General features: G+C 49.2%; 2 protein-coding genes; both read left to right on the top strand.

Annotated features, from left to right (window-relative positions):
- Window positions 1-6710: 6710 nt before the first annotated feature.
- FFUJ_09579 (related to putative transcriptional regulator) lies at window positions 6711-8245 on the top strand (the record flags this gene model as incomplete). XM_023568502.1 has 4 exons in its annotated part: window positions 6711-7427; window positions 7589-7769; window positions 7836-8165; window positions 8217-8245. 4 exons carry the CDS (start codon window positions 6711-6713, stop codon window positions 8243-8245), a joined length of 1257 nt encoding a protein of 418 aa, XP_023435693.1.
- Window positions 8246-12582: 4337 nt separating this feature from the next.
- FFUJ_09580 (uncharacterized protein) lies at window positions 12583-14121 on the top strand (the record flags this gene model as incomplete). Its single annotated transcript, XM_023568501.1, has 1 exon — window positions 12583-14121. One exon carries the CDS (start codon window positions 12583-12585, stop codon window positions 14119-14121), a length of 1539 nt encoding a protein of 512 aa, XP_023435692.1.
- Window positions 14122-14713: the final 592 nt, after the last annotated feature.

Raw genomic sequence — 14713 nt, 5'->3', positions numbered from 1 at the left:
TGCCCCATCTGATAAGATGTATCTGCAGCTGGAAGGGTGACAATTAGGCATTGAATTACCATCTGAGAATGTCCTGTGCACAGTTGGCGATGCACGCCATCTCAGGCTCAGAGGACCAATTGTCGTGAGTGATATCAGATAAAGCCATGAACAGGATATGGCTGGAACAGAAAGAAACCTTGTATTTGGATATATTGTTGCATGTGAGCTTCCCCTTCTGGGCAATCTCTTCGCTGAAGACTGCGACTCATCATCGACACTGATCGATTCATTCATGGGCCTGCTCAGCCAACGGGGATGAATGAGTTTGTCTTTCGATTGACACAAACTCATTTTCCATTCAGATTGACTTCAGTGCTGGGCGGGGACACCAAAGCTGGCAAACCGTCCGTTGATATCCACACACCTGCGATCCAAAGATGTCGGCGACGGCTTATCCCATTCTAAGTTAGTATGAAGCCACTAAGTCAGCAAGATTTCCAGTGGGCTGGTATCGTCGTTGGACTGTTTGAATCTTCTTTCAAACTCGTCGGTCAATGGAAATCTTCAAGCTCGATCTTGAATTGTTTCTGTTGCGTCTTGTGATAGTGCAAACGGGGCAGACCAATGACAGGGGTTACTCACCGCCTTGATACTGTGCATGTTTCCAAGAAATACATGCGTATGTGGGCCATAGTTGACGAGAGCGACGAGCTTTGAATATCTTTCTTGGCCAGCCTTCGTACAGCGGTACTCAACCCTAGCATGCTGTCGGTCTAGGCAACTGCTCCCCTGCAGAAACTGGCAAAGTGTGCATCAATGGGGTCCTCTGTCCCATTTGCGTGGACCCATGTTCAAGGGTAATGTCGCAAAAGAAAACCAGCATGCTTGCTTTATCATATTTGTCTGCAAGCTCGCCCTGCGTAACAATTAGACGTTCGGATGAATGCATCTAATCGAAGGCGGTCAGGAAGGGAACCCAGGAGGGGTTGCATTCACGAAGCATCAAAACTGAGAGACGAATGTGCCTCTGAACCCCACCTGAAATCATGATTTGCTGGTGCGAACAGACGAACTTCGTTGCTTCATGCCGGTAGTCAGACGTAGACCAGCAAGTTTACCAGTAACTCCAGTTCCCCGCAACTTGGGAAAAAACACTAAAGGCTCCAAAAATCACCCTAACCAAGTACGAGACTTGTGTCCTGGACTGCGGACAAAAACGCGGTTGGAAAGCGAGTCAGGGCTGAGGAAGCAATTCTGTCACTACACGACAGGGGAGTTAGGACACACTTAGGTTGCCCTCCATGTGCGGGCGCGTGAACTGGCGCCCAAGTGACCCGACCACACCATTGGCATTCCAGTCCCCCCACACGGCGATCTCGGATACGATGATTTGATATGTTGGGGGAATTGGCAGTCAATAGACCCTGAGCCTCAGTAGAATAATCAGCTTCTAGCCAAGTCCTTGGGTGAAGGCCCCTGAGAGATGAATGACTAATAACAGGTGTGATCAGGAAGCAGCCTAAACAGCGTGCTCAGGTGTTTATGCATCTATGCCAAGAAGGAAATGAGAAGCTGTTCCGCTTGCATATCAGGCGCACGGACAAATTTGCTGAGGTTGACGTCGGCCCTGATGGTGAAGGTGTGGGTGTCCCTCCTGGCACAGTGCTTCAGATGGAAACCAGAGACCCTCGACGTTACAAAACCTAGCCCCCAATAAAAACGCCGACCAACGGTGGTGGGACGACTCCTCTACCTCCTGTCGCGAAAGAGCTATAATTCGTGAGAGTCGCACAGGGGCCCAGCCACCCAAGCACAAGTGCTAGAATCAGCATGGGTTGCGCATCAGTGGATACTCCACGTGAGCATCAGTTGAGACTGTCTCGTAGGTTCAGTGGAAACACAGAACCAAGTCAACACGTGGAGCGTTCTTAAATGTTTCCATTTGGGTTGTGCAACAGTGATGGTGCCATTCGGTCCAAAATAGTGGCAGGCCAATTTGTGCGAATTGGAACTTGAGCCGTCTCATAGCTATCAATATCGACGATATGAGAACTTGGATCAACGGAGGGCCATAGACAACGATACCACGGCAGCTTTCATGAAAAACTTCCCCTGCTTGATTGGGGCAAGAGTTGGGGCTCAGACCCAGTCGCTTGGTTGGGCGATATTCGACTGCCATTGGCCCAATGAACGAAGCGTCTGCATACATATGTGTTGTCAGACACCGTATTGATGCATCACGGTGTGGTGCGGCAGAAGTGACAATCCTGCTGCTGTTCTTGGTTGCGGAGGCATTGAGCCTTGAGTCGTATTGGCTCCCTAAGACTTGGAGTTTTGTTTGGATGAATTGTTAGCAGGTTAGCTGAAGTACCTGGCTAATGAAGTAAGGTAATCCACTTATTGGCTTAGAGAGGCACCAGCCAGCTAGGCCTACTGTGCCTCTTTGGGGCATTTAGGCCCTTTTAGTTCCTCCCAGATGCTCGGGTCGCTTAGGATCTTATTTAACTAGACCCTGGATTTTCTCGGACAGATCATTCGACTAGAAATGTGCCAAAGCTGCCAGGATGTCAAGAATGTGTGGTTAGATCGCCCACAAATAACGAAGCCAAGAAGCGGCTCCTGTTTGCAATACTGTGCAAGGCTGTGAGCAGAGAAACAATCTGAAAACTGACAAGGCTGAAACAGGCAGATATATGGCATCTTTTTTGCTTGGATACCTGATCAGTATTTGTTAAAGAGATAAAACAGGAACTTAGATGTCGTGGTCGTAGAGAGTGTGGAGAGGAAACCCAGTTGAGATTTTGGAGATCCCGTCTGGAGGTACCTACCCTACCTTCCTTCTCCTTCCGATTTTGATTCCATTAGTGTCAAACAGGCAGCCCCTAAGTAGCATATAAAACTTTTGTGGAAAGGTCATATACTCGAATTTCTAGCAGACTAACAGCCAATCGAAGAAATTCCAATTTTCCGAGCTAACCTACTACCTAAGGTACCTATATGACGGAGTACCTTAAGCACATAAGATAGAGAGAAGATCCGATCAGCTCTCGATCCAAAGTTGCTGCTGCTTTAATCCATGGACGGAATCATATAGTGATAAAAAAGGACTGACAATACAGAATTACACCTTTTATTTAGCTTCCAGTAAGGATTACTCTCTTTGAAAGATCCTCCGCCAGTCTATGAATTCTGATTGGCGCCTCTACAATAGTGTTCACTACGTACAGTACTCTGTAGGTATATGGGCACAAGGAAACTCAGTGCGTTCTGAGCGAGCCCTTGGAGTTTCTTATCGGTTGCTTTGAGTTACACATATGCAGTCAAAAATAAAAAGAGTGAGAGGTGATCTAGCGACGTGTCCGTCCGCCTGACTGATGCCAAATTTCTCGGTTACTCTCTTTCATCTTGTGTTGCCTTTCAGCACAACCTTCGTCCTTCCTGAGGAGCGACAACTTACAAGTCAAATTGGACCAACTCTCCGTAGGCCAATCCGACAATCTATCACGCGCCTTACCTGTTTCTGATACGTACAAGGTGCCGAGGACGCATCTTTTCCCTGTCCCTGCCTGTTACAGTATCAGCCACAATGCCATGACATACTATACCTGAGGTACAGAGCGAGTGGAATAATGACCAACGCGACCTTGGAATAAAGCCAACTGGATGATAGCCACTGTGCGATGACGGCGCTGTTCTGATACCGTTTCATCCCTTCCCCAACGCGCCAGCCAAATCATAGCGCCCACCGGTCCCAGAAACCAAGTAAACGCATTCTAGGGCTGAACTAAACATTATGGACCAGAGCCACTACCTTACACTTAACTATCGCTATCCCCTGAAGCTGAACCCAACTCGAAAATGGCGGATACGGAAACCTTAGCCCGATCAACGGCGCCGGCATCCAAACATTTGCTAGAGGATGATGGCCTGCACGTCAGGGACTTGTCGATTCCACATCGACCAACTATCCCACGTTGGCACGTCACAAACAAGCTCGCTATCATCGCATCGCGTGTGTTGCGCAGCGAAATTGTCGTTACACAACCGTGTCGCGGAGAATATTTCTGATCCATCCCTGAGCTTGGCTTGGGCTCGACTGTAACTAGTGTGTGCTGGGAACCACGACGCTGGGCTCAATCACACCCATTGGGGTATCGCCGCCACGTTCTTCGGCCTCGACTCAACGGCACATGCCCCGTACGCGTACGATACGAATACTCTGTCTTGATTGCTTGTAAAAGTCTCGGTGTTGACCTCGAGTCAGTTGAGGTCACAAGAGGATTCTGCAATCTCTCCCTCCATCGGCCGTGGCAATCCGCGTGCCCGGTAACCCCATTGATTCTCTTTGATCGATGACCTCTTTCGCCCATTGGCACTTGTCCTATCGGTAACTTATTGCTAACCCCTCTTTGGACTTAATTAGCCAAGCCCCGAGCTGCATTCAACACCAGCATCCTGGACGCCTCTTTCTGTGGTTCAATCACAGCCACGTCGACCTTGATTGGGTCAGTGGAAAAGGCCGCAGATCTACGGCGTACCTTTGCACAGTACGTACAGTATTCGAGTGGAGGAAGTTCCGTCCAAGGATGATGGAGGGGGTAGGCAAGGGTGGACATTCCTTTGGGCCCTTGGATCCTGTACGGGGTTGTCCTCTGAGTGGACCTTGGTTACCAGAGCGCAGGGCACGCGGTGGCTACCCATGTCATTCATGTTCTCTCCCCCTGGTCAACCTCACCATCATGCTGGCTTCGTGATGGCCTTCAACAGCAGGGCAGAGCTCGCGTTACAATCGTGTCTCCCAGACGTCGTGGCTTTCCGGTCGCAGACAGCGCGTTCAGCCTGGATAATCTGACAAGGCATGATCAATACCAAAGCGTGTAATGGACCCATTCAATGGAAGACGGGCAAGAAGAACAATCATGACCAAATTCGCCGATTCTCTTCTACACACACTCCATCACTAAATTTGCAAGTCATCATCCTGCGTGTGTGATTGAACCCAAACAGGGGGGGCATATTGATGAGCAGAGCAAAGACCACCTCCCATTCCCAGCCAGCAGGACAGGCGCAGATTCCAGGACACACACAGTAAGGTCAGTAGCTAAGGTACATTAGCTACCATGACAGGGGACAGGGATGTCCCGTTCCTCTGGCTCAGCATGCTATGCTGTTTGATGCGTTGCTTCTTTCCACCAGCACGGGGGTGCATTTCTCAATTGGATTTTTATTATTGGTAAGGTTAATATTACAAATTCGTCAAGAGAAGAGCCAAAAAAAAAAAAAAAAAAAATACAATTCCAGGAAGTGTTTCCCCCCCTTCCCTTTCTCTAACCTACCCAAAGCCCCAAACTCGACAGCAAATTCCTCTCCGCACGCCATACGAATTCGAGCTCTACCTCAACCTTCCATAAAGTCTCCCCTGAAAAGACGCTTAGTCTTTCTCGTAATTACTCGCCGCTTTCGCTCAAAACCCAACGAGTCAGCGGCTCCCGGCACCGGCGACGTGGGGACTCTTCGGCAGAGCGATCGACCTTGAGCTAGCAGATTTCTTGCCTGTGAGCCAAGTCTAGCCCTTCTGGTCTAGCTGGCCCAGTCTAGGCCATCCACCCTCAATCGCACTACGACGGAAATACCCCAACTTGGGATTCATTTGCTGTGCTTTTGCTACTGTACAGTAATCGACAAAAATTGCACGCAAAACTCGCACGCCCCTTTCATTCGAACAAACACACGCTATCCACCAAGGTCGATAAGCGCAGGATCCCACTGCCACTGCCCTGGGTTAAGCTGTGCTCGAGTGTGTTGGCTAGACCATCCCATCCCATTCTGCTCGCTCGCTCGCTGTCCCTCCTGTGCGGTACGTTACCGACTGTTTCGCGTCGACCCGTTGCACTTCGGCATCTTCCAGCCTAGCAAACAAGTCAGACCAGTCCAGTTCGACTGTCATCCAAACCTCGACGCGCATACCTACATACAACTCATACATACGTTCGTTACGCTTCTTGACGGCTGGTCCCATCGATAGCAACATTTTTTTTTTGCCCCCAGGCTGAGGAGGGTACGTTGTCAATCACACTCCATCATTCATTTCTGGCCTTGGGACCTCACAAAATTAATTCGGTCCCGCAGCTCTTCGAGTTCTCCGCCGTCATTACAGAAGGCTTCTTGCGTAGATGTACGTGTAATAGCATAGAAGCACCCCCCCACCCCTGCAAGGCCTTGAGTCGCTCAGAAAGACGAGAGTCAGTGTATCGTGGGAAGATACACTTTGGCACACCCTCTTAGACGCTAGGCCCTCTTTGCTTCTGGACTCTCGGCAGGGCCACCGCACCAGGCCGATTCCAACATCGCACTATATTAGTGCGTCGCTCCCCAAGAACTACGGGCGACTTAGCCCGACCTCTCTGTGATCGAGGAAAAGCGAACTATCCTTGCCCTAGGCTCCATTCCCCCATCTCTATCTCCCCTCCCCTAGCAAGATCCGCGCTCAAGGACTCGGCCTAGGAGCTCGCATCACACACTTAACCATAAACCAACCTTCGGTCTTGCAAACGGCGCTACTACTGCCGCCGCCAACAACATATACTGCCGCGCCGCCGCAAGTGGTTGCAAGCGCTTCAGCCATATTGCACTTCTTCCCCTGCTACTGGCAAACACCAACTTGACGCGGGTCTGAGCTAAAAACCTCGCCGGCCATTTCTTTATCATCAGCCCCGTGGAGCTGTAGCATGTCTCTGGTGCCAACACAGCAACCTCATACTTTTGTTGACAACCACGCATCGTTGCATTCTGCCTCCAATATCGCGAAACTTGGTTCCGAGGCGACCCTTGACACGCTCCTCAGCTCTCCCAACTCTATGGAACGAAGTGCTACGGAGTACTCGCAGTCAGGTTTGCCTTCGCCCTATCCAAGCAACTTCGGCGACACCAATTCTGAAGGTTCGAGGGCAGATCACGCATCTGCTGCGCAATATCCTGTCAAGCAGGAAGTCAACTATTCGACCTCAGCCACTCCTACCTCCGAGTACGGTGTCTATCCTCAGTCAGCCCGATCAGGATCTTTCCCAGAGCACGTCCAGCGTTCATACCATCCTGCCAGCAGCACCAGCACTGGAGGTATGGCGCAACAACAGAACAGTCCGTCAATGCCCCAGCAGGATGGGCGTAGCCATCAGACCCATCCGGTCAAATCTGACAACGATGTTCCTATAGATCCATCCATCGCCGCGCCGAGCCCAACTTACGCTTCGTATGGGCAGCATTCCCCCTACGCGCCTAACCCAGACATGACACACAGTTACTCTCACCCAGGTGGCGGCATGTATGCGCAACCTCGACCAGACTGGGCTGGTTACCCTCAGCACGGTGGTGCGCCTTTGACTCCCGGCCATCCAGTTTACGCGCAAAACCCGGCCTCGGCGCCACCTCAAGCACGACCAAACCAGGTATGTTAGGACTTTTGCAGACACGTTCAAGAGTGAACTGGACTGAGGAGAGTGCAATCCGCGCACGTTGAAGATGTGAGAAACGCGTCGATTGTTCCAATTTTGGTTCAGCTTTATGAATTGCCTGCTGCTTGAGATATGAGCATTACTAACTTTCTCAGGTTTACTCCTTCGTTCCCATTCCAGGTGCGCAACAGCACAAACGACCTCGGCGACGATACGAGGAGATTGAGCGCATGTACAAGTGTGGATGGAATGGCTGTGAAAAAGCCTATGGTACACTGAACCACTTGAACGCTCACGTTACCATGCAGTCTCACGGACAGAAGCGAACACCCGAAGGTAAGCTGCTCACGATTGCGCAGATTTGTTTCTTGACGAGCAGATGTGCCTAACAAATGATCATAGAATTCAAAGAGATTCGCAAGGAGTGGAAGCAGAGGAAGAAGGAAGAGGAAGCCAACCGAAAGGCCGATGAGGAGCGAGCACGCCAGGCTCAGGCTGCCGCTGCCGCTCAGAATGGAGGTGGCGATCCTCAAGGTCCCGATGGCACTCCTACCTCATCCTACCCTGGTCGAACAGTTCAGCTGCCTCCCATCGGATACCAGCCTGCCCAGTACCCGCCACCACCTTCTGGTGTTCCTCAGCAGCCTCTCCCCGATTATAACAACCATATATATCCGAATTATCAACCTCACTCGCCTTACGCGCAGCCCAGTCAGGGCATTCCTTACCAATGTATGTCGCATAGGTAGAGGGTGACTTAGTGGACGAACTAACCAGGCTTAGCAAACGGTGGTCAACCCCCAAGCCACTAAGGCGGATGGTCAAGCAAGGATCAAGGTACTAGAGGAGGAAACTCACCAAAAGTCAGAAAGAAGATTGATACCCGCTGTATTATATTGGAACCATTGCTGTGCTTCTGAGATGTCATTAGGCTGATCTGATGTCACCTTCAGAGAGTATGGCCGATTTGGAGGGGAAGAAACGGAATCAACGTTTTCTCGGCCCGGTAATTACTCCTCTACTTCGACTCGCATAGCCCATTGGCTGGTCCCCGGACCTTCATTGGGTTTCCTGCATATCCTTTCAGCTATTGGACCCTTTCTTATTGGTTTCATTTCTTGGAGTTATACGTATATGCCCTCAAGAAGATCTTGAGTCAAGGAGTTGCCAAATTCTTTTCATCATCGTCAGGTTCTGGTCAGGGGTAGGTGGTCCTGGAGGTTTGGCGCGTTTATTTGCATTTACGACGATCTGTTATGTTTGGGGGGCCTGTGCAACCCAATTGCTGCAATTTGTTGGCGGCACCGGAGGGCATGGCCGCCATTTGCTTTCGCATATGTGTGGACAATGGTGTGATTGAAGACATGTTTTTTATACGACGCTTACTTATTAAACTTGTCATACGGGCCAATCAGGGGGGTACGAATAGATGCATCGACAGTATATGATGACCACAGGCGCGCAACTTTCATTCTGTGAAATGAGTACAACCTTTAAGCCACAAGTTTTGAAAAGATCTTCAACTCGAATTTGCTTCATGAACAATGATATTGTCATTTTGAGTCTGGGAAGAGTAAAATGCGGAACAAGGAGTAAACTTGTGATGATGAAATATTTATACTTCAGTCCTCAAAACGACTTCAGAATGTGACAAAGACTTAGTGAACCGGTCTATCGGGTCACAAGTCAGCCCTATCTCTTTTCAAAAGAGGCAAAACCGATCAAGACACATGGGAATGATGCTCAAACCTGGTTAAGCGTGGGTGGCGTGCCGTGGTAGGGTTGTGTTGCACATAATACATACTGCAGATGGGGGTTAGTCGAGTTGTGTTGCTGTGTTACAGACGCTAATCTACGCGGATAGTCCCAAGTCCAAGTCAAGGGTGTGAATAACAAAAGAGCCCAAAGGCAAGGATTGTAGATTGGGTGATGGTGGTGATGGGCAAGGCAGAGGGTAGAGAAGGGAAAGGTCGGGTAACACAAGACATGGAAGCGCCTGACGTACATGTGTAGTGCACGTTAGCTTATTAACAAGGAGGGAGAATGGATGGAAGTGGTCTGATCATGTCTCTCGGCTTTAAGCAACGCCAAGTGGAGGGGCCAAAAGCGATATATCCAGCAGATCTATAGATTGGCGAGAGGCCAGTGTGTGGCGTGTGCGTATGCGTATGCGTAGGCATGCGTAGGTATGTACGTATGCGGTTGGTGTTGATGGCCCCGACAGCCCAGTGGACTAGATAGATACACGAGAGGATCTACAGCTGGGATCCTTGTGAGGAAAGGGAACGAAATGTGAGAAGTTATGGGTGAAGTTGTATTCTACGGCGCTGCTCGAGGTCCATGCATCTACTGCGCATATTCAATATGGATACAAATGCTGGATAGAGTTTCATGATATAGACAAGGGTTATAATGTAACTCGAGTCAGGAGAGAATTACTCAATAAATGCCATTGAGCGAGAGCGAATGAGTCAGTCCTCTTCACGAAGCACTATTCTGCGATGCATCTGGACACGATGCGCACAGCCTTATAAACCACCGCCGTTGAATGCAGATAAGCTACCCGTGGGTGCTGTAACGTCTCATCGAGAAACGGGACTAAAGTACTAAACAAGGGGGCGTGTACAGGATCGCGTGCGAAAAGAAAAGCCTAGCAAGGGGAAATTCCAACTAGAACAAAAAAGCGAGCCAACTAACTTATACCAAGGCCAAAGCGAAGCGAAACAAGGCGAGAAAAGTGCGTGCGTAGCGTGCAGCCAAAGGACCCCAAAGTAAGTGTGTGTGAGTGTGACTGACGCCGTTGTGAATGAACAAGGGGCCGGCGACGCGGCGCTAGGAGAATTTAGCCGCTCATCGTTTAGTACCTACTAAGGTTGCAAGCCCAGCAAAGTGAACTGTCAGGTAACACAAGACAAGAGGAGAGGAGAGACAAGACATGGGCCATGGCTCTGGGGCTGTTGGGGGCCTGGAATTGTTTTGTGTCTGTATATGCATACCCCATGAAACTAATTTTTCGCATGGTGTAGAACTCAGTCTAGGCTCGTCTTGTTAGTTCCTGTGTCTCGGGACGTCAAACCAAGGTTTTGCCTTTACACGCCTGAACGGCAATGGCTGGGCCGTTGAATACGTATCTATCGTATACTTTCTCAACGGTGCGGGGATTGAGAGTCTGAGACGGGTGTGAAGTTTGGTGGATTCAGGTACGTGATACCTGACCATTTGACGGTTTGTCTTGAAGTTCAACGGTATGACACGCTGATTTGGCTGTCGTGTCACAGATAAGGCTGAGGTTACAGAGCACACGGTTAAATTGAACTACATGGTTATATATTGAAGTTGGCTGCATATGCCAGCCCAACCACTAACTAATAACCACAAGTACAGTGTCTAATTTTCCGGGACATTTATACTCTTTATTGTGACCTTGGAATAAATTGCTGTCCTGTTTCATCGTATATATATGTGGGACGATTTCACTCTCATCGCCATCACTGGCCACCCAGAGATTGTTCCACCAGTATACTCTATGCTCAAATGATGCTCTATCACAGGAGAATACTTACCTATTAAAGGAATCTATATTCAATAATTATGGTCTTTCTTCCAGTAGACAAAACCTAGTAATACGACTATCGGTCATCCCGAGTCTGAAGCAGGGTTTATGCACAAGCTCTGCATGGTAGCAAACTTACGCCGCACACGGACGCACGCAAAGCATCCTTGACCGGCACTTACGGGATCCATGATAGTGGCAGTGTTTGCTCTAGCATTGATCCATAGTAGGGCTCTACCTCGTTGCGGTTAATGTGTGGTGACGTTGCAGGGAGCCAGGAAGGATGCGATGCGATGTCGAAACAGGGCGTGCGGTGGAGGAACAACCCATCAGGTTTTGGGATGACAGCTGAAAAGATAGTTCTTGGCGGCTATATGATCGGGAATATAGCATATGTTGTTTCACATACAAAGCCTCGACTATTCTGGACTGCTGGGGTTAGTAACTCAAGGATAAGACTATGGAGATGGCGATTGAGTGACCGTGCAGCGTCTCATACATCAGTTTTATTATCGACAGTACAGCAGATAATCAGGTGAGTACACCAGTGGGCCAAATAACCGTTGAAACGTCGGATTTGGAGGCTTGCGGGAATGCGGTTCGGGACGAGCACAAGGCAGCCAGAAATCCAAACGTGCTTTTGCTCAGGGTATGCGTCAACCTACCCCCATTGTAGGACCGATTACTTGGCCGGGTGTTTTCGTCTTGGCTCACAAGCAAGTGCTGAAGTTTGAGATATCAATGACTTCAAGACTCAAGGAAGTGGCATGACACTCACAGTTTCACATGATAAAGTGCTGCTGAGAAGGCTTCAAAGTATTTTTTGACTGTGAAGATATTCAAGTACTGCATGAACCTAATACCAAAAAGTGGCATTTATCGTCAAATGATTTCTTTTTCGTCTTGCCGAAGTGATGCTCATAGTAGGTATTGACGAAAAAAGTGGGATAATGCAATAGCAGGCAATCAGTCACCAAATCACACCCAAATCATGCATTACCTCAGCGGTAAATTTGGGTCACAAGTACCTTATTCGATAAATGTGCCATCTCCATTGAAATATCAATTTCCTTGATCTCGTTGTCTCAGAACGTCATTCAGCTTTTCGTGCCTTTTTCTGATGACGTGCTGTCGTGCATAGGTAGGCCGTGCCACGCGGTCAAAGAAAGCCCTGGAATACGAAGAGAATTGCGAAGTCAATCACGCAGAGAAATTGCCAAAGGAAACCCGAAACCTTTGTTGAATTTAGAAGAGCAAGTATCCTAAAGTATCACTGAGTTCAGGTAAAGTACCCACGCATATCTAGCATTGTATCACACACATCTGATAAGGTTTCTGCTAGGTATTCATTCATTGACTGACGTGGGCTGCCTGCTTTTTTTTGCTACCCCGCCATCCACCATTGTTTTGTGTCGTATAGCAACAATATCAGTCACAGCACTGTACCCTTACATCCCATCATATCTCGTACTGTATCGATACTCAGATACCCAGAAACTCAATACCAATATTGGACCAACACTATCCGAATCTTCAAAATTATTAGCTTCCGTCGCCGGCTCCAGAAAGAACCCATTGCCGCCTTATCAAAATAAAATGGAGGGAGATCTCCCGTCCATTCCGTCACGACCTAAGGGTTTGACAAAATCGAACTCAAGCGCATCCTTCGGCGGTGGCTCTGCAAAGTCCGTGTCAGTACTAGGGACGCATCCTCTGGGCACTCTTCATGTTCATCAAGTCAGCGAGACACCTCATGAGCAACAAGATGATGATGGCCCTCCGCCCTTGGATCCTCCCTCGGGACAGAGTGAGAATGCTGTGATCAAGACCTCTCAACATGGCTCTTCCAACCCCTTCCACAGCCCAAGCTGGGAATCCTTAACACACAGCATGGGAGGCGGAGATGTGGTACTCATATTGGACTTGCCTGACGTCTTCACGGTTGGCTACGACTCAATATCATTCACAGCTAAGCACTTTGGTGGCGTCAGGGATATACCACCAGGTGCTCACTTCTTCTGGGTTGCTCACCCAGGAGGCCTTTCTGCCCGGTGTGGTTTCTGGATTGTCACGAATAGTGCCGACACTGTCCATGTTATGCAGTGGGATCGATACAATGAGGTTCTGGGTGACTCAGCCCGTGCTGAAGCCCGCATCCAAGCCGATAATCTCGACACTATTCACTCAAAACTTGTCCCTTATCAAGATCCAAGTGCAGTAAACGCCGCCGACGGTGAACTTACTCAGGCTACCTCACACAAAAATCTCAAAATGTGGGAGCAGTTGACTAGCAAGATCACAGAGAGTCTTCTCAATCGGGTGACGGGGCAGAATCACGATAACTGGACGGTACATACCGGCGATCGTGTCAAAGGGTCGATACTCATGGCTGGTGAGATGGAACTTGACAACTCAATCTCAAACCCTTTGCTCAAGGCCCGCGAGCTCAACTTCGCCTTTAGCCAACGAACCAAAACATACTCGACAGACAATACCGGAGCCGACCGGACCTTAAGAGCCACGGATGCAACTCCTTATATATTGTCGCAGGTTGATACTTCTGATAACGATCTGAGCCCTGACGACGTTATCGGTGAATTCCAGTTCTCTTTTGTAGTAGGTGTCCACCTTGGTAACGATTCATGCATCCAGCAATGGTGGCATATGTTGCTGAGGATCTTTCTCCGTGCTCATCTCCTCCCCCTCCGTCTACCGTCTCTTGCAGACGCATTCATTCGCACCTTGACGGCCCAGCTCACGTACAGCGCCTCCTGGCTTGAAGGTTCAATTCTTGATACTGCAGAGTCACAAACCAAAGATCTTCGACTTTCACTCACTGTCTACAAAAGACGCTTGGATGAATTTCTGCAAGGCTTGGGGAACAATGCCACATCTGAGCAATTGGCTGTTGCTACAACTTTCGCAGGACTTGAGGCTGTTGTGACTGGTACACTGGATTGGGACCTTCGCGGAGACTATCTACGCCGAGGAAAAGTCATGATGGAAGATGGCGAGGAAGTCGAGCTGGAGGTTGCTGACCTCGCAGCCGAAGATGAGCGTGGAGAGTGGGCACCAGAGATTGTTGACCTGGATGAGTCTGGGCGGCAACGCGACCTTGTCTCGTGGAACGACTAGATATGCTATTTCACAAGAATGCTTCGTGCTTCCAAACATCGGGGGAGACTAGCAAAGCCAACAACAGTAAGTGGGTTCCAGACGCGAAGGAAGAAACAGAGCATAATGTGTTACCTGGTGTGTAAGGAGTAGCTCACCATCGAAGTGCAATTGGATTGATCAAACGATTGAGTTTACAAAGCTGGAGTTAGGAGTTGGTATTTGTTCCCGCAACGGCAACGGAGTGCGAAACAATTAGCTTCTATTAATACGTTGAACCCATTGAACAGGCCAAAGTTGAATATGATAGCACGAAAGAAGGGTATTGGCTTTGTACCACGGCCAGCAGTCCAACTGCGACCTAAGTGACACTCATCTGACTCCGGAGCTTGCGAGTTGCACTTCCACTACTGGATTATCTTGACCCGACGAAGATAAGCCCGGCAACAATGTTTGCATGCTCCGAGAAATTTTGAAAACGGGTCGTCACATGTGAAAGTGGGAAACTGAGTATCGGAGTGAGTCCAGCAAAGAGGCAATTCATTAACATCACAGTGCGTAGCAGCACGGGCCGCGTCGTTAACTTTGAAGATTTCATTTGCCTGCCAGATCC

The sequence above is a fragment of the Fusarium fujikuroi genome, chromosome FFUJ_chr09 (assembly GCF_900079805.1).
Source record: "Fusarium fujikuroi IMI 58289 draft genome, chromosome FFUJ_chr09".
NCBI lineage: Eukaryota > Fungi > Ascomycota > Sordariomycetes > Hypocreales > Nectriaceae > Fusarium > Fusarium fujikuroi.
This window is presented reverse-complemented; position numbering and strand designations above follow the sequence as displayed.